Source organism: Odontesthes bonariensis, chromosome 5 (genome assembly GCF_027942865.1).
Source record: "Odontesthes bonariensis isolate fOdoBon6 chromosome 5, fOdoBon6.hap1, whole genome shotgun sequence".
NCBI lineage: Eukaryota > Metazoa > Chordata > Actinopteri > Atheriniformes > Atherinopsidae > Odontesthes > Odontesthes bonariensis.
Genome location: NC_134510.1, coordinates 16,128,188 through 16,151,899, shown reverse-complemented (window position 1 = coordinate 16,151,899; position 23,712 = coordinate 16,128,188). Strand labels below are relative to the sequence as shown.

Here is a 23,712-nt window from a genome sequence, read left to right as displayed (position 1 = left end):
CCGTCCATGGCAGGGTCCTGTGAGGAAACAGATACAAGACTATAAACTGTTGAAATGCAGTGTATTTACTTTCAGTTTCAGGTTCAGATCAAAGCGTTTGCTGGAGTTGGTTCCGCTCGTCTCCGGCGAGTAGCGTGACCAGAATCTAACGCACCCTGCTGCAGAGTCATGTGATTGATCATGAGGAAGTAAATAGGGAAGAGGAGCTCCAAAAAGGCAAGTACTTGTGTCTGCAATCTCGGCTTTTAAATTGTAACAACAACTGAAACGTTTTTCAGTAAAAAAAAAAAAAAAAAAAGAGGTATGATTGTGTGCACCTTTGCACGCACTTCCGTGTCGTCTGTAGCGTCATGGGTAACGAAAGGAGCTCGTAGACTTAATGCTAACGTTAGCTTGTTGGCAGTAACAGCTAATGCATAACGATATAATAACGGTGCTTCTTAAATAATTCAATTTGTTACTCCAACCAAGGCTTCTATTTTTAGAAGTGGATTAGAGTGGATTGTTTGTTGTTTTTGTTTGGTGCGTGTCTGAAAATCTGAAATTCAGGAAACTTGAGGATGTTTGAATGCTAAATAACTGGTGTTTATTTTCTGGAATTAACCTAAAAAAAAAAGTCTAATCTTAAAGGGCCCATGTTATATTAATTTACAAATTCGTGATTTTATATTGGGTGAGTATAAGAATAGCTTTATATGATTTAATCTTGAGAAAACAAATTATGTATTTCTCATACCTAACATTATTACAGCTCTTCTTGTTACCTTCTGTCTGCGGTGCATCGTTTTAGCTCGTGTCACCTCAATTAGTCCTTCTCAAAAGCTCAATCTGCTCTGGTTGATCAGAAATATAACTGTGCACTTGCTGGTTAATTTGATATCATCTAAATCCATCCGTTTCCCCTTTTCTGATGAGCCCCGCCCCCACCGTTTCCTCTGTGTTTGTCAGCAGCAAGCTGAACGCATTTATTTGCAAGTTCTCCTCATAGGTTTGAACTTAACAGCTTTGGGTTTGGGAAAACTGTGGCAAAATTGCACGAAAAGTCACTGTAACAGCTTCACCAGCTTTTTCTTGCCCTTATCCTTCCTTTTCTTTCTGTCCAGTGAAGCTGCAGCACAGTGAGCTGTGGTGATTTCATCAGATGATGTTGCATTTGTAAAATCAGTGGCTGCTGGTCAAGATGTAGTCTTAAAGAGCCTTTTTCATCATGCAACTGTACATTTACGAGCTAGGGAAGACCTATTTCTTGTTGCTTACACATTTATAATTTGCTCCGATGTGGGTTGTTGTTGTAAGAGGAAAACTCCGGGGGGTTCTAATTTGATTGCAGTCTTTAATTAAATTACTTGTGGCATCATGGCATCGAGTTGAAACTGAGTATTTCTCCCTGTTTTTATTAAATACCAGCATACATCATCAATTGCCCTTCAGCCTAGAAATAATGAATAATGTTAATGAATTTTGGATCATATCGCCCAGCGCCAGTCCATATGGGCACTGACGATAAAACACATTCTTTGTTTTAGGGTTCTTTCCCGAACCAGCCACCAGGCATGCATTATGTAAATGTGTCACATGCTAATGTAGATAAATGAGGAAAGAAAAGCCTGGCTGCTTGGAAGCAGTTTTTTTTTTTATGTCTTAGGAAGAGATAAAAGTCTAAAGTAGACTTTAGACTTGTAACTTTTCAGAGCCTTTCTGTGTGTCGAAAAGTGTTGATCACAGTGAAAAAGTAGTTATTTCTTTTTCTTTTTCTTGCTACATACTGACATTGACAGGTACACAGTGGCCTTGGTAGAGTACAAACTGGCCTTGGTAGAGTACTTGGTCTTCCTTCAGTTTTGTTTTATCAGGCTTGAGGAATAGTCGAAGTGCTAACCAAGTCTGATCATTTTTCTGCTTGGGTACCACTTCAGCACTGTTAATAAAATTATCTCTAATCTTTGTAGAAACCAAAAAGATCAAACCATTTGTTATTTTAAAACATCCTGTTTTTGCTTCTTTTTTTCATTTCTAGGACTATTTGCTACATAAATACAGTATCAGAGTGTTATACATCCTCCTCTTCCCCCTCCAACCACTATGGTGGACTTCCTGGCAGAGAATAACCTGTGTGGCCAGGCCATCCTCAGGATAGTTTCCAGAGGGAATGCCATCATTGCAGAGCTCCTGCGCCTCTCTGACTTCATCCCGGCAGTTTTTAGGCTCAAGGACAAAAGTGACCAGCAGAAGTATGGAGACATTATCTGCGACTTCAGCTACTTCAAGGTGTGAATTACTCCAGGCCTGCCTAAATCCTCACATTTTTAGCCTGTAAAGTTGTCTGTGGTTATCAGCTTACATGACTAGAACTAGCTGGTTAGTTTCTTTGAAAGCAAATTATATTCTAACTTTACTTTGTGTAGGACAACTCTTTGATTGCATTCTGGTGCACAACTGTAGATTGTGTTTGTACAGCAGTGTATATCGGTGTCTCTCCAGGGTCCTGAGTATTATGAGGGCAAGCTGGAGGCCAAACCGGAACTTCAGGACTTGGATGAAGAGTTCAGAGAGAACAACATTGAGATTCTCTCGAGGTTCTATCTGGCTTTTGAGAGCGTTCATAAATATATTGTGGATCTTAACAGGTACGGCTCAGTTTACGCTGAGAAGGGACTGAGACTTAAACCCGAGGCGCACTCTTTTGCCACAAAACACAATGAAATAAACTAACATTTGTTATCACGTTGTTTTTGTCTCTCTCCAGATATTTGGATGACCTGTATGAGGGTGTTTATATTCAACAGACCTTGGAGACGGTGCTTCTAAATGAGGATGGGAAGCAGCTCCTCGTAAGTAACGCAAATGCTAACACAAGCAAAAGCTTTTCCGATTAGTTCATACATGTACCTGTGTCCGGGTCACCGATTTGCAGATTAATAAACATACCTTGTCTTTAAAATTACACATAAAGTGAAAATAGATTACAAGAAGCTGAATTTGTATCATTTCTCTTCCACCCAGTGTGAGGCTCTCTACCTGTACGGAGTCATGTTGTTGGTTATTGACCAGAAAATTGAAGGAGAAGTCAGAGAGAGGATGCTTGTGTCCTACTATAGATACAGGTGCGCTTATGACTCACACACCCCCTCACATAGACATGACATTCTCTCTGTGAATCATGCTCAGGGCTCCTAGTTGAATTGTTACCCCATGAGCTTGCTTGCAGCAAAAGTTGATCCACTCAATTTTTTTTTCAACTGCTGAAATCATTCTCGTCTTATTCTTACTTTTTTGGAATACTTTAGTGCAGCCCGCTCATCTGCTGACTCCAACCTGGATGACATCTGCAAGCTCCTGCGCAGCACCGGCTTCTCCAGTCAGCCTGGAGCTAAACGGCCGGCCAACTACCCAGAGAGCTACTTTCAGAGGGTTCCCATTAGTTCCACTTTCATCAGCATGGTCATTGGGAGGCTGCGCTCTGATGACATCTACAACCAAGTGAGAAACATTTTGTGAAAACACAAGTTGTTGCAGACTTGTAATGTAAATCTATAATAGATTTTCCCCTTATTTACAAGATTACAGATTTCTTGAGACCGTAACCTGTGTGGAGGTGTTGATTGTAGCAAAATTCCAGGCCTGGCCTAGAACTGTATTTTTCCTTCTGTCTCTCAGGTGTCTGCCTACCCTCTCCCTGAGCATCGAAGCACAGCGCTGGCTAACCAGGCGGCCATGCTCTACGTGTGCCTGTTCTTCAGTCCCTCCATACTGCACACGCAGCAGGCCAAGATGAGGGAGATAGTAGACAAGTACTTCCCTGACAACTGGGTAGCACATCTGTTTTATGATATAATTTGTTATTCCGGTACATTAGAGTTCAACATAAACAATTTAATGAAACATTATGACATTCATTGTGTTCCTGCCGTCTGTCTGCAGGTTATCAGTATCTACATGGGGATCACAGTAAACCTGATAGAGGCCTGGGAGCCATACAAAGCTGCCAAGACAGCTCTCAACTACACCTTAGACTCTGCTAACATCAAAGAGCAGGTATTAAAAATGTATTATACTCAATGTCACAGAGTTTTTTTTCGATTCTTCAGTTGACACCCCCTCTGTGTGTTAATGCTAATTTATGGCAATGTTAATGTATGCAGGGACAAGTGACTGTGCCCACAGAATTTGTAAGTCTCCACTTTTGGCTGTGCGGAATATCAATTCAAAGCACAAGGGTGTTAATCAAAATCTGTCACTTTAGAAAGACTTTTTAAACTCTTCTCGATAAGTCAATGAAAAAGGTGGTGGATGTCCATGAGTTTAAGTGTGAATCGTGACAAAGGATCCAACTGAATTGTCCCATATTTTACTGTCACCTGTAGTCAGTACCATACTTCCCAGCGGCTACTTGGAAGAGTGACTTAATGAGCAATCTGTTGATCAGAATGAATCTTCCAGTGTTTTCACCGCTGTCACTGATCACTGTGTGTAGGCCACTCGCTACGCAGCCAGTATGGAGAGCCTGAGGCCTCAGGTGCAGCAGCTGCTAAAGGAAGGTTTCCTCAGGGAGGAAATCATCCTGGACAACATTCCCAAACTACTCAACTGTCTGAGGGACTGCAATGTTGCTATCCGCTGGCTGATGCTGCACTCTGCGGAGTCAGGTGAGAAGACCGGGCAGATATATGATGTGGGCAGATAAATAAAGTACATTCGTTACTCACTAAAACGCGCTTTGTTACACAAGCCTATGACCCGAACAACAAGAGACTGCGTCAGATCAAAGACCAAGTGCTCAACGACTCAAAGTACAACCCCAAGATCCTGTTCCAGCTCCTGCTCGACACTGCTCAGTTTGAGTTCACACTCAAAGAGGTGAGTGTGTTTGTTCAGAACTTAAGAATGCGCGTGATAATTAGTGAGGAAAATGAGTCGTTAATTGTTTTTTCCCAAACAGCAGAAACAGTGACAAATGAATCGCTGAATAATTCCAAAGTGATCCATCAAACTGTGTTTCGTGTTAGATGTGTCTGCCAATTTTGCCCCATTAGCTTACAGCGAGATAGCATATGGCTAGCCAGTCTATCAGTAGGAGAGGACACACATTTAATGTTCTAATTACACATCTCATCTGACTTATCCTCCCTCATCGACTAAGCATCTGTGCTGTTCCTCCTCCAGATGTTCAAGCAGATGCTATCAGAGAAGCAGATCAAATGGGAGAGCTACAAGAAGGAGGGATCCGAGAGGATGACTGAGCTGGCCGAAGTCTTTTCTGGCGTCAAGCCTCTGACGAGGGTGGAGAAAAACGGTGAGCTGCTCTCGTCTACTGGATAAATCGATAAATGACACCTACGGCTGTGAAGTTGTTTTGACTTAATTGCTGCCGCAGGGAAACTCGAGTTGGAAAAATTCCTCCAAAGCGGCGAGATCAGTTTGTTTTTGTTTACCACTCCTTTTTTTTTCTGTGTGTTCCTTCACAGAGAACTTGCAGGCATGGTTCAGGGAGATCTCCAAACAGATCGAGTCTTTGAACTATGAGGACTCCACAGCTGCTGGCAGGAAGACGGTTCAGCTCATACAGGCTCTTGTTGAGGTGAGCAGGATAATTATATTTCACCGTGGCTTCACGTCCTCAGATTAGATCAGTCAGAGATAATGCTGTTAGTATCTTGCTATTATTGCTCTCAGGTAGTTTGCTAGCTCAGCCTCAGACTGAGATAAAAAGTGAATCCCAGAACAATGTTTCAAAACAGAAGCAAACTCAATGAAACTGCTCCTGTAAAATAGAAACTCATTCAAATACATAATAGGAGAAGTTCCGCACTCCTTGGACACGGATATATGATTGCAGCGTTGTGTATTTTGTACAGTTGCGGCTTGATATATCATATGTGTTTCTTTTTGCCTTCAGGTCCAGGAATTTCACCAGCTGGAGTCCAACCTGCAGATCTGTCAATTCTTAGCCGACACCAGGAAGTTCCTGCACCAGATGATCCGCACCATCAACATCAAAGAAGAGGTCCTCATCACCATGCAGATCGTTGGAGACCTCTCCTATGCATGGCAGATAATCGACAGGTGCTCAGTAGATGATAAACAGTGAAAATATGTTTGAAATAAGTGGCAGCGAGAAGTGATTCATTGTGTTGCAGCATCTATTCATAAAGTGTGCATGTGTCTGTTTATCATTAGTTTGTCTTATCTGAGAATAAAGTGACCACGCGTAAACTGAAAAACAGATGCTAGACAGTTGTGAACCGATTTCTTTTGGCATATTTTGAACAATCACTGCTTTTTTCTTTTAGTAGCTCGTTGTGGAGTTAGCCACAGACTCATTCTGCTTAGCTACCTGTATCATGAACCGGCCGCAGTGCTGCAATTTCTTTGACTTTGATTCAACTCATTTTTGTCCTTGTTTTGTCTGCGTGGCAGATTTCATCAGTCTTTTCCTGGCTCATGTTTTATTCTGCAGCTTTACATCCATTATGCAGGAGAGCATCAGAGTCAACCCGTCCATGGTCACAAAACTGAGAGCTACATTTCTGAAGGTGAGGACTCTTTTTGTCCAAAGCCTACGTGCACACACTCAATAAGAAGAATTAATAAAAGATTCATACATGCCATTGCCCCGGTTTGTGTATATTCAAAATACTTATTCTGTGGGTGTGTTTATGCGACCAGCTGGCATCTGCACTGGATCTTCCTCTGCTGCGTATCAACCAGGCCAACAGCGCCGACCTGCTGAGTGTCTCCCAGTTCTACTCTGGAGAGTTGGTGGCTTACGTCAGAAAGGTACTGTGTGATACGGGGTTGTTAGCTCTTGTTTGGGAATGTTTTTGTCACAGATTATTGACGTTCTCTCTGCTACTCACAGATGAACATTGTTACATAATTGTAACAAATGGGCCCCACGAGTTCCAGATTATTGTTTAGGATCCGCACAGTAACATCTGTGGCAATGATAAATGTTTCCAGCAACATCTGTTTGGCAAATTTACCCAAAAAGAAACACTTAGCGGCTGTGAAACTTCAGAGGGTTTTAACCTCCTGGTGTCATCAGCCACATTCTGTGTTTCTGTGCACCAGACTTGTCCCCTCGAGCTGTACAAATGATTTCTCTTCCACAGCTTTGTGTACCGTCTGCTTTTTTTGGACTGATTTCACTATCCTGGCTTAAAAACCCTTAAGATACATTAGATTCACGCCGGTGCTCACTTTGTGTGTTTACCCTCTTTCTTCTAGGTGCTTCAAATCATCCCAGAGAGCATGTTCACCTCTCTGGCAAAAATTATCAAACTTCAGATCCACGACATTATGGAGGTGCCCACACGGCTGGATAAGGACAAGCTAAAGGACTACTCTCAGCTGGGGGCCCGCTATGAAGTAAAACAACTGTTCTTTTAGTTTTTTTCAGGGTGTCGCCGACAGGAAGTCTTTAGATATTATATAAAATGAGGAACGTGGATAAGAGGCCTCACGATGCTCTGTTTAGATGTGGACTCAGTTGGTGGATGGGAGTCAGAGGCAATATCAATTTTACCCGCAGCTTATAATGTGAAATAGAAATCAGAAAGGAAAGCTTTATGTGGAAAGAGATTTGGCCAGCTTAAGTGGCTTTAATTACAGTGTGAACCACTGAAGTCGCATTTTTAATTTTGTGAGACACATTTTTGTAAGGCCCATCTAAAGTTGAATGCAAAGCAGAATGGTAGAACTTTGTTGGGCGAATTTGAATTGAATGTTTACTGGGTTGTATTTGTGTTTGTTCCCAAACATCATTCCCCTTTACGCGACTGCAGGTGGCGAAATTCACTCACGACATCTCTATTTTTACTGAGGGCATCTTGATGATGAAAACTACTCTTGTTGGGATCATTAAGGCAAGTGTTGTCCACCTTAAATGTTAGCTAACTAATAAGACAAGCTCTCCTTTTTTTTTGTGGCGCACAGACCAAAGTTTGCTTTTTCAACATGCTGGGATGTTTTAGGTGGATCCTAAGCAGCTTTTGGAGGATGGCATCAGGAAGGAGCTGGTGAAGAGGGTTGCTTATGCATTGCACAAAGGCTTAATCTTCAACCCCAAGGCTAAGGCAAGACTTCAAAATCTGTTATCATCTGATAGCAGTGTATTTTTGCACTTTACAGTATTATCTGTCTTGAGCTCTGGTTTATAATATATTTGGTGTGTGTCAAATCAGATTATAGCTATTGACAGAGCTTAAAATCGTTTTCTGTGATGCCAGCCAAAAAAACACATGGCTGACAAAATATAACTTGCGTCATATTCTCCCTCGCTCACTGTTGTTCATTAAGAAATGTATGGAGGAACGTCCTTTTGCCCTGTAAGAGCTAAAGGTAACAACAGAGGAAAAAAAAGATCTGTGTGGAATTTAAAAAAAGTATAACCTTGATATTTTCAGCCCAGTGAACTGATGCCCAAGTTGAAGGAGATGGCGGCCACCATGGACGGCTTCTACAGGTCGTTTGAGTACATCCAGGACTATGTCAGCATTTATGGCCTCAAAATCTGGCAGGAGGAAGTGTCCCGCATCATCAACTACAATGTGGAGCAGGAGTGCAATAGTTTCCTCAGGACAAAGGTCAGGCTTAACATCCCTGAACAGACAACTAACAGCAGTTCATTCCTGTGTAACTGGTTAGTTATCAGTGAGTGAGTGGTGCCTTGTTTCTGTTCAGATCCAGGACTGGCAGAGTGTGCACCAGTCCTCCCACATTCCCATTCCCAAGTTCCCCCCCGTGGATGAGTCTGCCACCTTTATTGGTCGTCTCTGCAGAGAGATCCTAAGAATCACAGATCCAAAGTATGTATCTTCGAATTTAACAGTGAGCAAAAGAATTTAGCCGACAGAACAACTAACATTGAGCGTGAAGACGAATAAATGCCATCTTCAAAACCAACCTGACAAACAGGTTTTCTCTGCAGGGTAACGTGCTACATCGACCAGATGAACACCTGGTATGACCTGAAGAGTCACCACGAGGTGACCAACAACAGGCTGTTCTCTGAGATCCAGAACACTCTGGGTACATTCGGTCTCAACGGACTGGACCGGCTGCTCTGCTTCATGATTGTCAAGGAACTTCAGGTAATTAATCTCCAAAAGCAGCTGCAAGCTCTGTGACCAAAAATGTCCTGAAACCTTGTAAGAGGTGTCATTATATCTTCATCTCACATAGTATGGGGAGTGGAATATATTTGAACCCTAATTCTGCCATCAGAACTTCCTGACGATGCTTCAGAAGACCATCCTGAAAGACAAATCCGTGGTGGATGTCTTCAGAACCTTGCTGGCTGCTGTCAACCCAGTCCAAGGCATTGTGGGTAGGTATTAACTTATTAGGTTTAACCTTATTCTGTTTATATCTCGTCCAACTTGTTTTTTTCCCTCTCTCTCTGTAGCCAATGCCAGCAAAGTGTATGCAAACGCTGTGGCCAAGTCCCAGAAGATCTGGAGTGCATACCTGGAAGCCATCATGAAGGTAGCGGTCCACGTTGTCGTCATGTTTGTGATTACTCGTAGAGACATGCCATATTGTTACCAATGCTCTGCCAAAGACACAATGACGTATAAATAACGTTTAAGGCCTATGTCTGTTGTAGGTTGGTCAGATGCAGATTCTCAGACAGCAGATTGCTAATGAGCTTAACTACTCCTGCAAGTTTGACTCCAAACACCTGGCCGCTGCCCTGGAAAACCTCAACAAGTAAGTCTACCGTCACCAATGAGCGCGTGCCGCTTTATTCATGTCCCTGGATAAGAGGATTTTTCTGGTGTAACAAAAAGACAAAATGAATTGTGTGGCAATCCTGTTGCTTTTTATGAATGAACTTTAGACTGACTTCAATTCCACGAACAGGTAGATTTGTTATATTATTTTATATTATGGCCCTTCCAGGTCTCTGCTGGTAGACATTGAAGCCCACTACCAGGACCCATCACTGCCCTATCCTAAAGAGGAAAACACTCTACTGTATGATATCACTTCCTACCTGGAGGCAGCTGGCCTTCACAACCCACTGAACAAGGTATGCAAAGGATTTCCCTTTCTGTGTAATGACGTTCAAACGTCACATTTCACCAGGAGTAAAAACATTTCCTCTGTTTTTGCTTTATGCAGATTTACATCACGACAAAACGTCTCCCTTACTTCCCAATCGTCAACTTCCTGTTCATTATTGCTCATCTGCCTAAACTTCAGTACAGCAAAAACCAGGGTGAGTCTTCTTCAACTAGACAGGCTGATGAACATCCTCAGCACACACAGGATTATTTCAGGAAACGTAATAAATCACTGTGAACGTGCGATGTAACGCACATTAGGTTCTTGGTTTATCTAATAAATTCTTCTGTCATTTATCTACCTGCAGGAATGACCTGTAAGAAAGCCACAGACCCGGTGGACTGGCCTCCACTGGTGCTTGGCTTGCTCACCCTGCTCAAGCAGTTCCACTCCCGATATACACAACAGTTCCTTGCTCTCATCGGTCAGTTCATTCGCTCCATCATGGAGCAGTGCACGAGGTAATAGAGCAAACTTGACTTCTCTGGGTTTTGCAACATCTGAAATGACAGCGAAAAGAAAGACTTGTTTTAGGTAGTTTCGCTCTCTGACTGTTTTGTTGGGGGTTATTACCACAGCCACATGAATTCATATTTGAGTTTCCATTTGTCACCATTACAGCCAGAAAATCCCTGACATGCCTTCGGATGTGGTGGGAGCACTGATGTTCCTTGAAGACTATGTGAAGTACACAAAGCTCTCCCGGAAGGTAAGACACAAGTTACTTTTCTAAAATGACTAAAAGTGAGACTAGAATGCAGTAGGATGGTAAATAGCATAATTTAAATCATCACAGTAAATGAGAGTTGAAGGGAAAGTTTAAAGGCTTTCAGCTGCGAGAGATTATTAATCTCAGTGTTTCATAGTGACTGAATGAGAACCGTGAAGACTCTCGTGTCTGTATTTTTTTATTTATTTTTTTGTGTATTTCTGTGGCAGTAAGGTCATTTTCTCTTTATTTTCTCTGTATTCTTCAGGTGGTCGAGGCTCATGTGCCCAGCTTCATTTTTGATGAGTTCAGAACGGTACTGTGAGGAACACAAATGTTCTTTCCGGCCATTGTGGACATTTAGTCTTGTGCTGGTGGGGAGAGCACAGGTGTTGCTAATAGCATTTCTGATTGATTTTTGTTCCGTATGAGGGTTTCAGTAAGCATCACTGGAGTGCAGGCATCGCCTATTCCATTATTTATACCTGTGCTTTTCCTATTGTGACATCTCTCAGATGCTGGGCCCAGAGACAGCATTTCGACTTGTCATTGCAAGAGTATTACAGGTGTTATAAGATTGTGTTCTCTCCCTTAGAAGAGACCCAGCTGTCACAATGCCTGCTTTTGAAAAGCTCCATTAATTTTTTTACTTCCATTTCTATTAATATTTTGCACTAATGATAATATGTTGTACAAATTGCCTATTAAATGCCTTTGTACACTAATATTCTGTGCCATTGCTGACTAAAATATGTCAATAAACACGATTCTTCATAATACGCCTCTGTTGTTTTTCTTCTGCTCGTAAACTTTCTGGTCAAAGGGTTTACTTTGAAAAACCTCACCCGGAAGTTTATACTTGGCCGTTGTTGCAGTTCATGTTTTTCCGCGGGTGATATGGTTTCAAACTTTCACTTGTCATCTTCACAAATGCATTTTCTTTAAAGCAAGCGGTTTGAAGACACTTCTCGGCCTTGACGTGAGAAGCTCGCTGTGAACAGCTCGCCGGAGCAGAAGCAGGGGGCGGTTGGTGTTAGCAAGAACGGCTAACGTTGAGTAAGCTAGTGGACTGGAGTTCCTGCTCTTTGTGTCTGTAGTCATAAAAGATTAAAGTGACTCCTCGCAATGTCTCTGAGCGCTGTTCACGGAACACTTTCGAGCCTAAAGTCATTCCAGGGAGATATTGGGACAGGGATGGACATCGTGACAGATGTGGCTATGGACCTGGTGGAAGCTCAAGGTAAATATGACAGAATCGTTATGGTTTACACTCTCATACCTTCAGTTTCTCCGGTTTCAAGCCATCAATTATATTTGCCAGCGGGGGAAAAGTTGAGTATTTCTCTGCTGTTTGCTTTTATTAAACTACATTTTACCATTAGTGCAATAATACACTGATGGTGTACCTGCTGGGATCCCCCTGCTTGATGTAACCTTAAAAAGTACATTACAAGCAAGTTACTGATACATCAGCTTTTAAATGTAAGTTTTTTTTTTAATGTGCAATGAAGTGTTGTCACAGAGATGGATTTGTCTTTTTGTTTCCTATTTTGGTAAAGCTCCTTAATACTACTCCCAGCTCTGTGTGTGCCCTTATGTTTCAGATGAAGAGGTGAATCCAGGCGTCATGGAGATGGAGGCCATGATTCTGGAGTGTGCCAAGCTGGACAGAGAGATTAATTTCTTCATTGATGCTGTACAACAAGTAACATCAGAGGTGAATGCTAAGTGTCCTGGTCTAACAATCTTAGTGGAGAACAAGTTTACCCCTGTGCTAAATCAAGGTATCAAACCTAAGAGGCAATACAGGGAGAACTGTACGTAAGGCTGGAACTCCCCTTGCTGTCGTTTCTACATCTGTAGTTGCTGTTCTTGACATTAGAGTTTTACTTGAAAACTTAAGTGCTGAATCAAATTTTCCAGTTTTTTGTTTTTTTCCAGGACACTGCTTAACACGACTCTGTTCCTGTAGGTTACCGCACAGCAGCCAGAGACCATGTTCAACCTTTCTGACAAAGTGAAGGAGAAGTTTTCAGAGAGGGTCGCCAGACTCTCGGATGCTGAACTACACAGTCACCAGAAAGTCGTGGCTTTCAAAGACAACATCAAGAACTCTCTTAAACAAGGTACGGCCTTTGGAAAGACGAGAGAGGCTGAATGATCTTAACTGATAGACTCTAAGACTGAGTGCGGTGTTAAGGACACGTGGTGGTCACTGATGGAAGCCAAGAGAGGACGTCTGGGGTCAGCCAGTGTTCCTTTTGCCAATGCTTGCTTGTAATGTTTGCTTGTCTTGTGTTTTGAGGTTCTCTGAAAAAAAAGGAAAAAAACAAGCGTAAAATACTAATTTCTTGCGCTGCATAATCTTAACATAGTCCTCCAGAGGAGTTTAGGCTGGCAACATAATCAGTGGTGAGGCAGCAAAACTAGACGTTGTGGAAGTGAACTGTGGTCTGAAAAAGGATTGCTTGATGTGTGCATGAGTGGGCTGAATGCTACTTTATCACACATTTAATGGTTAAGTAAGGGCTTGTGGATGGTGGCTTGCTTTTTTTTGTGGAAAACATTTATCTTTGGTCTGAATCCATGGCTGCTGAAGTGCTACACTCAGTAAAAAGAACATAATTTAAGCCCACGTCCCCGCCTGTCGGATGTTTCCCTGCCATCTTGTCAACGTTCCAGCTCGTCTTTTATCACTGTGATTGGACTTTTGGAAACCAGCCCCATGTTTGTTGTGTTTCCAGCCAACCAGGAGTCAGCGGAGAACATGGAGGAGCTCGACGACGACATTGCCGTGACACAGAGCCAAGTCAATTTCTCCTGCCCACTCACGCAGGTAAATTACCCCGGCATGGTGAAAGCCTTTATTGTTTTTATTTTTAACCCTCATACAAATGTGAACACAATCCTCTTGGTTTTTCCCATTTTAAAATATTTCTGTGTTCTCACTTCATTTCTGCAGTGCTCGATGTTTCAGCAGCTAAATATTGTTCGCGGTCTCGTGAGTTTGTTGTGTGACGCACCTCTGTGCCTCTGTATTCAAGGTGGAAATGGTGAACCCAGTGAAGAATAAGAAGTGTAACCACCACTATGAAGAAGAAGCCATACTGGGCCTGATCAAAACAAAAAAGAGCCAGAAAAAGAAATGCCGGTAAGACGCTCTTCCTTGGAGAACAGTTAAGAGAGTCGAGTCAGGTTTTGCAGCTGGGACCAGCAGCCGGCTGCTTTGCTTAAATTCATATTTCTTCATTTTACTGCTTTGATGTTGGAATCAAATTAATTGCGGCTGGTCCTGGAGGAACACTGATGAAATCCCAAAGTTGCTCCTCAAAGAATCTTTTCCATTGTTCCTGAGTCCTCACCGTCGTTGCTGTGTTTCAGTTGCAGCCGCAGTACCTTTGCTTTAAAGTGATTACATGTGCGACTGCTGAAATCCTGTTGCGCCTGGAGCGAGCAGCTCTCCATCAGCAGCCCTCGAGTGCCTATATTTCACGTCATCAACGATATCTATGATATGATATTATACATATCAAAGCATGCGTTATGTCAACGAGTTCATAAATCCAGTCTGTAATTAGTGTGAGCCATACTGGTTGTGTTGAGCTTCCTCTGCACTACAGGCCCCGGGCATCTGCCCACGTCTCGATGTGTTGCGCACAGTCGTACGCCAGTAAAAAGTGAAACAAGTTGCTGTACGGTAAAAATCAGACATTCCTGTATCTATGTATATCCATCTTGACCTTCTCTCTCCGCCTTCGTCCTCCAGCTGTCCTGTGGTGGGCTGCGGCAACGCAGATGTGAGAGAGGCGGACCTCGTTCCTGATCAGGTGCTGAGAAGAAAGATCCAGAGCCAAAAGAGACAAAACAAGACATAGTAGTCTTACTTTTTTTTTTTTTTTTACAGTAAACATTTTTTATTATTATTATTATTATGTGCTGAATCCTTGTTTTGATTTAAAGACTTGTATAAGTGATTTCATCTGCGGGATTTCGGTGTTCTCCATTTTTACTGGATGTGAATAAAAGACTCAGGTATTGACATAAATCAATGCAGTCACGCTCCATGACTGACATTTCTCCTATTGTTCTCTAAGCGATGCAGTGAGCTGGCTGCTCCACAAGGGAGCAGTGTTTACATGTTGTCCTCGCCAAACAAATGGACTCCAGCTGTGCAGTATAGATTCCCAGCCTCAGGCCTGTGTGTGGGATTACTGGTAGAACAGTGACCACCTCTCCCACACAGTCATCTGGTCAGTGAGTCCTAGTACTGTCTGTGAATGAAAATTGGTGAGATCTTTGACTCGCGAGCTCCCGTCTCTAAGGGAAGGGACCCTGATCTGATAGCAGGAACAGTGCCTGCTATAAAAGATAACCGCTGCTACAGCATGTGCAGGAGCCATAAACAAGCAGTTATTTCACCTCTCCGGGAATGCTCTTACATGATCCAATCTCCCCCTGCTTGTGAGGGGCTCATTGTTCCTCAGAGAAACAAACAAAGGCTGCGTTGAGATGAAACTAGGTGAAGCTAATCTTTTAATAACCTTATTTGCGTCAGGCGTTTTTCAAATTCATATTTGCTATTCCTTTGCTCCGAGTGCGTCACGCAACATTAAGAGTATTTTGCCATCGAAGAAATTAACTGGCAACGAATAGGCCTGGCTAATGTCGACTCATTAAGTTGCCAATTCTACTTCATTTTGAATTACCATTCAACGAATCTAATTGCTTTCACAGCACAGTCATGCTAAGCACTTTGTATTTGTGTAATGTGCAAACCCCACACCAGCGTTGCATTTAGCGTGGGACCTTTTGAGGCTTTTTGGATGGATGCAGAATCGTCACCATCTGGATTTCAATCAAACATTGCACAGGCAGACAATGGTGTGAAAAACAAACCCCTTCAAGATATCAGCCGCCCCCCCGGTTAGGTTTGCTTGATTCAATTGGAGACGCTGACTTTTAAGATATGTGATGCCAATAAAAAAATTTAAAAAATCTGATTCCCCCTCTGCCCTTTAGTCACGAGGATGTGATATGCAAGATTTCCAAGAGGAATTTAAATGTTTGATTGATCATTCCGGGGGACAGTTGTACACTGCGTCTCCATGTTGGGGCCAAAGAATGTCCCGGCTTTTCTAACTGGGTTGCTCAGTTTTTAAGTTGCATTTGTGGATGTAGAGATGAAGTGTGTTCACTGATGATGTGTACAGAAGTGCTCATCTGGCCGTGCTGCTACTTCCACTCCAGCATAGTGTCTTTTTTTTTTTTTTTTTTACTGTCTGGGGGTCTGACAATCACAAGTATTAGTAATATTTTAATCCATATCCTGTTGTGTACTGTGAACAGAGCTGAACTCTGTGAGGTAGGTGATGAAACGCAACTTCTTTTCAATTTTACTCCGATTAAAACTTTTCAGAAATTGTTGAACTATTTGCCCACACATCCTGTCCCTGACTGCTCTTTTTAACCCCCAATTTTTAAAGCGTTTTACAACTTTTTTTTTTTTTTTTTGCCTGTTGCTATCTCTTTCCAAAGTCTCTTTTTTTGCCAAATTCAAAATGAGCATATGTTTCCACAAAGTTTCCCCCTTCCGGCAGTTGCTGTGCGACACCATGAGCTATTCTCATGCAAACCTGACTTCTTTATACTCACACAGTGCGGTCGCTTCTCTGCTCAAAGTTTGACCTTTTTTCAAACTGTGCCCTCAATTTGCGTCACACTTCTTCAAACCGGTCGTGACTACGCGCACGTGGCTTCTGTTTACTATCTGCGATATGATTACATGTCCCAACATCATTTCAAACTTATCTGGATTCAGGGAATGACTGACAAGAAAAAAAAAAAAGAGGGAACATTTCCACTGACACCCCCCCCCCCCCTTCACAGATTTATTTGAAGTGAAGACTGACTAGGGCTCGCTGTTGCTTTAAATGACAACACCTCCCAGCGGTCGCTGGATCTTGGGCGAGTTTCTCTGCAACAAACACTGTGCTTCATGCAACAGTCAGTCTGTAGCAGGGTAAACCGCACAGATCAACAGGAAAGCGCGCAGGGAAGGAAGCAGCTGCGAGTTTCTCTCACCGATGTGACGGCAGGAGGGAGAGAGGGAGAGAGACAGGCGCTGAACTACAGGTGAGTGATGGCTGTCTGCTGAGTTTACTTGACGTGGCCGAAAGGAGTTTTACTTGAGAACAAATGAGGAAGACTGATAAGCAGCAGCAGGGTTAGATGACGGGCGGCAGTGATGCAATTCTGCTCTGTTGGAAATGTGAGCCAACAGGTGAGTCGGGTCACACCTGTTGAGGATGTCAGCTAAGCCTAAATTAAACTTGTGTGCCTTGTCTGCCTTCAGTGTCACCCGAAGGCGCCCTTAAAGCTACCGCCCTGTTTATTTGCCCCACAGGTCTGCACAGGTGGTGATCCACTGAGAACGGAACCTACAGCTGGACATGGATTAGCTACTGCCTGCCACCACCGCTTTGGATTTAAGTTCAGACGTCTCCTCCTGAAGTGAGCGCTAAAACAAACAAAAGAACACCCCCCCCCCCCAAACAGGTGGATCCTGTTTCTCCGTGTAGTTTAACCACGTTTCTATTTAGATGGGGAATCAGGTGGAAAAACTAACGCATTTAAATTACGCCGAAGTGCCAACATCGGACCCAAATGGGTTCGACCCCGGCGATGGCGACGGACCGAGGATCGGTGTATCTTATATCTTCTCGAACGATGACGACGACGATCAGGACGATCATTTGAATCACTTTCCAGCGGACTGCCAAACGGAGAATCACGAAGAGAAGCCCTTCGATGCGCAGGACGAGCTGGACTGCGCGATCTACTACCGGGAGGAGTGCGTGTACGAGAGGAACGCCGGAGCCGCCACCTACTCTCCGGAAAGTCTCCTGAACAAGTGCAAACCGGGAGACCTGCTGGAGTTCGTCGCCACTGGACAGTATCCGCACTGGGCCGTTTACGTCGGGGACTTCCAGGTGGTTCACTTGCACCGAGCCGAGATAAAGAACAACTTTCTAACCGACGTGAGCCAGGGCAAACACTGCAGAATAGTGAACTGCCTCTACAGGTACCGCGCGCTCCCGCCGGAGGTGACCGTGCGTAACGCCCTGGATCACGTTGGCTCCAGAGACGGAGAGCTGTGCTGGCGAAACTCTGAGTGTTTTGCCGCCTGGTGCCGCTTTGGCAAACGGGAATTCAAAATCGGAGGGGAGATCAGGATCGGAAAGCAGCCGTACAGGTTAAAGCTGCTCTTTTCTGAGAAGAAAAGCCACGTCCTGGAGTTTCAGAGCCTAGAGGACGTGATCATGGAAAAGAGGAGGAACGATCAGATCGGCAAAGGTGCCGTGATGCAAGAGCTGGCCAACCATTTGAATGCCACACATGAAATCAAAGAGGAGCAATTTGTAAATTGATAGTAGTAGTTCCGGCCATCCGGTGAGGGTTTGAACGTTTGGTTAAAGGAGTGGCTCGATGGAAATGCGCGTGTGAGTGCTTAAAAAGAGGGCATATGCCTGTCAGTGGGGGAGCACTGTTTTACCGGTAAACCAGTCAGGAGCTTTGTCCATCAGCATGTGTTGATGTGCCACTCTGGCAGCATATGTGCAGATTTAGAGGGTGTTTCAAGTCCTTTATACGATTTTACTTTGTAGATGCAATAATAAGTGACTTAATGGGATGAATACCTTTGCATCAGAGCTCCACCTGCAGCCCAATCATTAAGGGAAGAAGTCTGAATTGAATTGCCCGTAATTATTTTTCTAACCCAACGAATCTTTGCACCGTGGACAGACAGACACCCCTTCCCTGTACTTTTACCTAGCAGTACTGAAAGTGCTTGCCCCAGTCAAACTCAGGTGTTGGAGAGTAATACAGAGTAGAAGAGAGGCAACTTGTAGCTCTTATTGTGATTATTGTCTCAGTGAGGATTCCCTTGTGTTGCTTTATTATATCACAGCTTTACCAGTGGACACTGTTCATAGCCATGACTGTGCACCTTTAACGATCCAACATTTTCAACAGTTTCTATTTTTGGAAAAACAGATGTTTGTATGAAGACTTGTGGAAATAAATATATATATATTTGAAGAGTAAAAAGCTTCTTTAAACTTCTTTTTCAGTGAAGGGTTTCAGCTGACCTTTTCAGTGTCTAATGGGAATGTTGGTACAGTGCTCATCAATAATTTCCAACCTTAAGTAAAAAAGGAAGGTCATCCTGTATTCTGAATACGGCATTGTTTGTTCAGCATTTGATGATTTGAAAGCATTTTCTCATCCTGGAGGAGCCACGGCTCTTCTTGTTCAAACTGGTAAGATATTTGTCGTCTCAAGGGGGTGAATGTTGGCTACCTTACAACTGAAGTTCTAGTTGCTGCCAGTATTGATCTAAATATTCGTCTCACACCAGCAGCTCGCTGAAACGATTTAAAAAACCTGCATTTTTTCCCCCCACTTGTGTCAAGATGAGTTGCAGACATGTTGGGCATTTTGTTTTGTTTACACCTCTGCTCACTGAAGATAAGTCATTTTTGAAAGTTTAGCCACAGGCTAAAAAAAAAAAAAAAAATGGTTTGATCCATATTTTGACATCCATTGCTATACCGTGAACTATAGCACTCATTAGATTTACTGAGAAGGTTTTGTACACCAACAAATGGGTGAGGATTAACTTCTAGCCAAATCACACATACTTTGATTATTATTATTTTAAAGATACAATAAAAGAAACTAACATAGAATGTAATTGCTGCTCATGTAGTTTCATAATATTGAAAAAGAAAAGGAGTAGATTACATACTGCGTCATATTTCAACATGAAACGGATGCAAAGTTGAGATAATTGAAATCATTTAAATGCCAGTGTCAAAAAAAACCAAACAGTGCCCATAAAACACTTTGCAGTATGTTCACGTGCCGAGGTTGCATTGGATTTTACAGCACGCTCTGATGTTGTTTTGAACTGCACGTTTTTTTTTTTTCTCTCCTTCTGTGTATAAGCTAAATACGCTGATGATCACAGCCCTCATAGCCACTCGGAAGCTTTGGCCTGAGCATTTTCCTCAGGTGATATTTGCTCGGAGATAGTGCTGTAGTCATTCTGTGGCAGGTAAGGTCCCACTGGTGCCGGTCACATAAGCATTTCTTCAAATCTCTGGGGTCTGCTACGGTGATGAAACATGAATTGTGGGTGATGCATATTTATTATAATCCGTCTTATTTTCTTAGCACCACGCAGAGTCAGAAGAGCACTGAGGCACACATCATTAAAGCAACTGCTAGTGGCATTGTGTAATTGTGAATATTAACTCACATTTTTCATAATGTGTGACAAAGCAGAAATGAATTACTCATACATCAAATATTCCTTTCAATAAGATTTACTCTGCACACATTTGCGGGTTTTCTGCCCTCTCTACACTGAGTGTAGACAGAGCCTTTGAGAAACTGAAAAGCTTTTTTCTTTTTTTTTTTTTAAAAGAAGAAGCAGCGGAAGAGGAAGCCATCAGGTCGTCATCTGCATTCAGATAGATTTTAGTCCTGTTCTGTTGAGCATTTTGTAAGCTTGTGAAATTTTTAAAGCTGCCCCATGGCGTTTCCTTCTAAAACAAAATTTTGGTTCCTCATCAAAAGACCCTGATGTGTGCTCCTGAGAACGTGCTGAATGTGTTTTCTTCATTATAAAACACGAGGACTAATAATTCTTAGAAAAACCTGAAAGTAACGCTTGTATTTGTTTGTTTGTAGTCTTCATAACCTTTGTTGGTATGCTCCTAAAACCCTTTGGAGGCTGTTTTACAATAATTTGTTGATAGGTAAGAAGGTGTAAAACTGGCCACACACAAGGCTGCTGAAGCGAGAGGTTGGTTGCCTCTTTTTTTTTTTTTTTTTTCTAATGATAAAAGACCTGCAGTTAAGCTGGTCTCCATCATCATTAACTTTGAGTCTTTAAGTTGGGTTTAAAAACATACTTTCTTTTTAAAAATGTTTTATTACTAACTGTACAACACCTCTTGTCCCCTTCCGTCTGAAACCCAGTCGCCAGGAAAACACCAGCACAGTCGCTTGGAAAAACATTAAATACTCATGTAGCAGGAAACTCTGCATTAGTGCTGATGAAGACAGAAGCTGTATTTTTGTGCCATCTAGCCTGACTTTCAAATTTCAGATAGGAACTCTGGTGTGTGTGTCCAGCATGTTTTGTGTGCGGCCAATAATCCAGGAAAAGGACATTTTGAAGCATTACATTATAAGAGGGTCCGTTTTAATGCGAGCCATGATGTTTTTCTAACCATAACTATCATTTTTAAAATACCTTGCCTTAACCAAGTAGGTTGGAATGTGTTGAACTCCATCAAAACTGAGAGTGCAAGCAGGAAACAGCGTAACAGTATTTCAAGGCGAAGTTGCTTGAAGTGGCCAGTGGCCAAATGGGACTCCAGGGTGTGCACTTATTCTCCAATTCAATGTAATGCAACAGTCGACGTGTGACTGATTTACAATAAGCTGTGACACTCTGCTTCTCTGTTATTTTTGTGTTCAGTATCATAATGTGCGTTGCATTTACATTTACATACATGTAGGTTTTTAAGTTTTCTTTTTATCTACATATGTTCTCACAACCCCCTTTAGTCAGGTAAAAACAACAACAACTAACACCTGCAAGAACACGGCTTTTTCAAAGTGTTTATTCAGCATTTAATTTTGCGTGAAACTGCAGTAGTCGCAGGCTTTTATTGGCTCAAGCGCGGCGCAGCACCAATGGGAATTCAACACCCGGGTGCACATGTTCATTTTCTCAGAGGATGCTAAGGTTGGGGCAAAAACCTATGGACAAAAAGAGAAGAAAAGAGATTGATCCATTTTACCATGCGTGGGACTGCTTGCAGCTCACTCTCTCTACCACTGTTTGTGGTTCTTGTCTACAAACCCATTAAAAAAAGATAATAAACTAGTATAAGTATCCTAGAATATACTGATTATTAGAAACTGGAGTTCAACACAGCCTGCAGGATGCAGTGTAATGCCATCCCATCATGATGTTGTAGTTATAGGTTTATCCCCTGGAAGATAACGACCGCCTGTTGCCCTCAGATCACTGAAAATAAAAATGCTATTACTGCCTATTAAAAGTAATTGGATTGGCTTGTTTTAGCAGGGTCCCCCTAATGTAAAATAACTTTTTAAACATGCCACTTTTGATGTAAAAACAGCATATTTTATGGGTCTTTTTATTTTTATTTTGGAACATATACACAGTTGTTGTGGTGATGTACAAGCACCACTGCTATCAACCAACAAGCAAGTTATTATAGGAAGGTAGACTGTTGTGGTAGATAAGTCTCCGCAGCCTGGTCTTGGGAATTTGAGAATATGCCAACTGGTGCCACATGTCATTACAACACAGTTTTCACATCATTGCACAACACTTGCTGTCAAGGATAAGACCTCCAAGCCTGGTGTCAAAATATGTGACGTTTTATAACACGATATCTTTTTGTTGATGATTTTGTGTCATTTCACAGTGAGATGATGACGCTCCGTGTACTTTAATCTAATCATGACCATTTGGCAAATTATATTAATGGCATAAAATTACATGAAAAGCTTAAATAAATGAGCAACGATGCTGGAAGCAGCGTGGTATTTATTCACATTGCAATCAGATCTTTTTAGTCTTTCAACATATGCTCACAGCACAGGGTTAGAGTCCTGCTGGAAACTGTTGTTCTCCTATTGTTTAACCTTTGCTATCACAGTTTCAGCCTGTGGTAAGTCCTGTCACCGCTGTTTTCCCCTCTTTTTATGCATCAAAGCCACATGGTTAATCATATAAAAACAGTACATGGCATAAAAAACCTGCCTATGGCTAGGAGGAAAAACCACATGGCAGGGAACATACAGTACACAATTGACATATTTCTTGCGTCCGGAAACCTTCATGCAGACTTGAATTAAAATGCTGAATTTTAGCTCTTGTCCTTTTAAGGCATCCTTCCTGAAAATGCTCAGTCTGCTCCGACAAGTGAGCTGATTGTTCAGAGATAACAGAGTGTGATGTAACGACTCTTTTTGTATGAGACATGAGGGTAGAAATGGAAAAGTCTTTCAGTATAAAGAGCAGTGATTTAGTTGATAAAAAATTAATATGGGTCACTAGTGCGCACACATGCATACACATACACTGGTAGAGCAGTGAAACATCAACAAATTATCAACCACTCATACACATGCTTGAGGCATGTAAATTAACACAGAGGAAAGGTTGTGCCATAACACAGGCGTCATGCCTGAAAGTCATACTCTTGTATACTAATGAATCATTGATTAATTCCTAAATATGTTTTATTTTTTATTAAAGTGTAACATGCTGATGAACCACCCCACTGACAAAGAGTGTTTGCCTTTCAGGCAGGTCAGCAGCAATGTATCCCGTGGGTATTCAGTGTGGTTTTGTAACTATGCAGAACTCTATGGCTGGCCCTGGAAATGCTCACACACTGAAGGTCAAAGGAAAAACCCAAAAAGCAAAGAACAGATCCTCGTCCACAAGCCTCCAACCATCCCAAACACAATTTAAACTACAGCAGAAAAAGGCCACTAAAGCCACCTGTAAACACACTAAATAAAGTGTAATCCATTTCAAAGTCCGCTTCCACTGTCAACCAAAAAGTGTAAGACCTGGATGGAGCTTTTATATTGACTTGTTGGCTCGTCCATGTCAGCTGACTGGCCAAAAAGTCTGACATGCTTTCTTTCCGGGGCTTAGATGAAGGCCTTTAAGCGAAACTGGCCAAAGTTCAAACCGACCCTGTGTTTAGAAAATGCCATTATGAACACTTCTCTCTCCCAAATGCTGTACGTTTGAACTTTAGAAGAGTGATTGTATCTGACAGGCCTACAGGAAGTGGGACCGTTTTTTGGAC

The 23,712-nt window shown here is 42.4% G+C and overlaps 3 protein-coding genes across 4 annotated transcripts; all 3 read left to right on the top strand.

Annotated features, from left to right (window-relative positions):
* The first annotated feature begins 162 nt into the window (after positions 1 to 162).
* On the top strand, positions 163 to 11,554 carry washc5 (WASH complex subunit 5). The gene is made up of 29 exons (XM_075465058.1): positions 163 to 216; positions 2,018 to 2,268; positions 2,482 to 2,627; positions 2,747 to 2,831; positions 3,004 to 3,104; positions 3,288 to 3,480; positions 3,658 to 3,810; positions 3,922 to 4,035; positions 4,475 to 4,646; positions 4,730 to 4,857; positions 5,164 to 5,293; positions 5,466 to 5,578; positions 5,897 to 6,063; positions 6,458 to 6,533; positions 6,667 to 6,777; positions 7,228 to 7,368; positions 7,785 to 7,865; positions 7,974 to 8,075; positions 8,406 to 8,585; positions 8,683 to 8,807; positions 8,930 to 9,092; positions 9,226 to 9,328; positions 9,407 to 9,486; positions 9,608 to 9,711; positions 9,904 to 10,033; positions 10,126 to 10,222; positions 10,376 to 10,529; positions 10,690 to 10,777; positions 11,046 to 11,554. The coding sequence occupies exons 2-29, from the start codon at positions 2,083 to 2,085 to the stop codon at positions 11,100 to 11,102; spliced, it is 3,480 nt and encodes a 1,159-aa protein (XP_075321173.1). The 5' UTR covers positions 163 to 216; positions 2,018 to 2,082; the 3' UTR covers positions 11,103 to 11,554.
* Positions 11,555 to 11,634: 80 nt separating this feature from the next.
* nsmce2 (NSE2 SUMO ligase component of SMC5/6 complex) lies at positions 11,635 to 14,676 on the top strand. The gene is made up of 6 exons (XM_075466597.1): positions 11,635 to 12,017; positions 12,382 to 12,494; positions 12,750 to 12,903; positions 13,522 to 13,613; positions 13,822 to 13,928; positions 14,544 to 14,676. The coding sequence occupies exons 1-6, from the start codon at positions 11,903 to 11,905 to the stop codon at positions 14,650 to 14,652; spliced, it is 690 nt and encodes a 229-aa protein (XP_075322712.1). The 5' UTR covers positions 11,635 to 11,902; the 3' UTR covers positions 14,653 to 14,676.
* A 2,021-nt stretch (positions 14,677 to 16,697) lies between these two features.
* Positions 16,698 to 18,886, top strand: lratd2b (LRAT domain containing 2b). Of its 2 annotated transcripts, none has more exons than XM_075466595.1 (2): positions 16,698 to 16,909; positions 17,181 to 18,886. In XM_075466595.1, the coding sequence occupies exon 2, from the start codon at positions 17,377 to 17,379 to the stop codon at positions 18,202 to 18,204; it is 828 nt and encodes a 275-aa protein (XP_075322710.1). In that variant the 5' UTR covers positions 16,698 to 16,909; positions 17,181 to 17,376; the 3' UTR covers positions 18,205 to 18,886. The 2 variants fall into 2 exon arrangements, with proteins under 2 accessions (XP_075322710.1, XP_075322711.1); XM_075466596.1 differs by lacking the exon at positions 16,698 to 16,909 and adding an exon at positions 16,917 to 17,057.
* Positions 18,887 to 23,712: the final 4,826 nt, after the last annotated feature.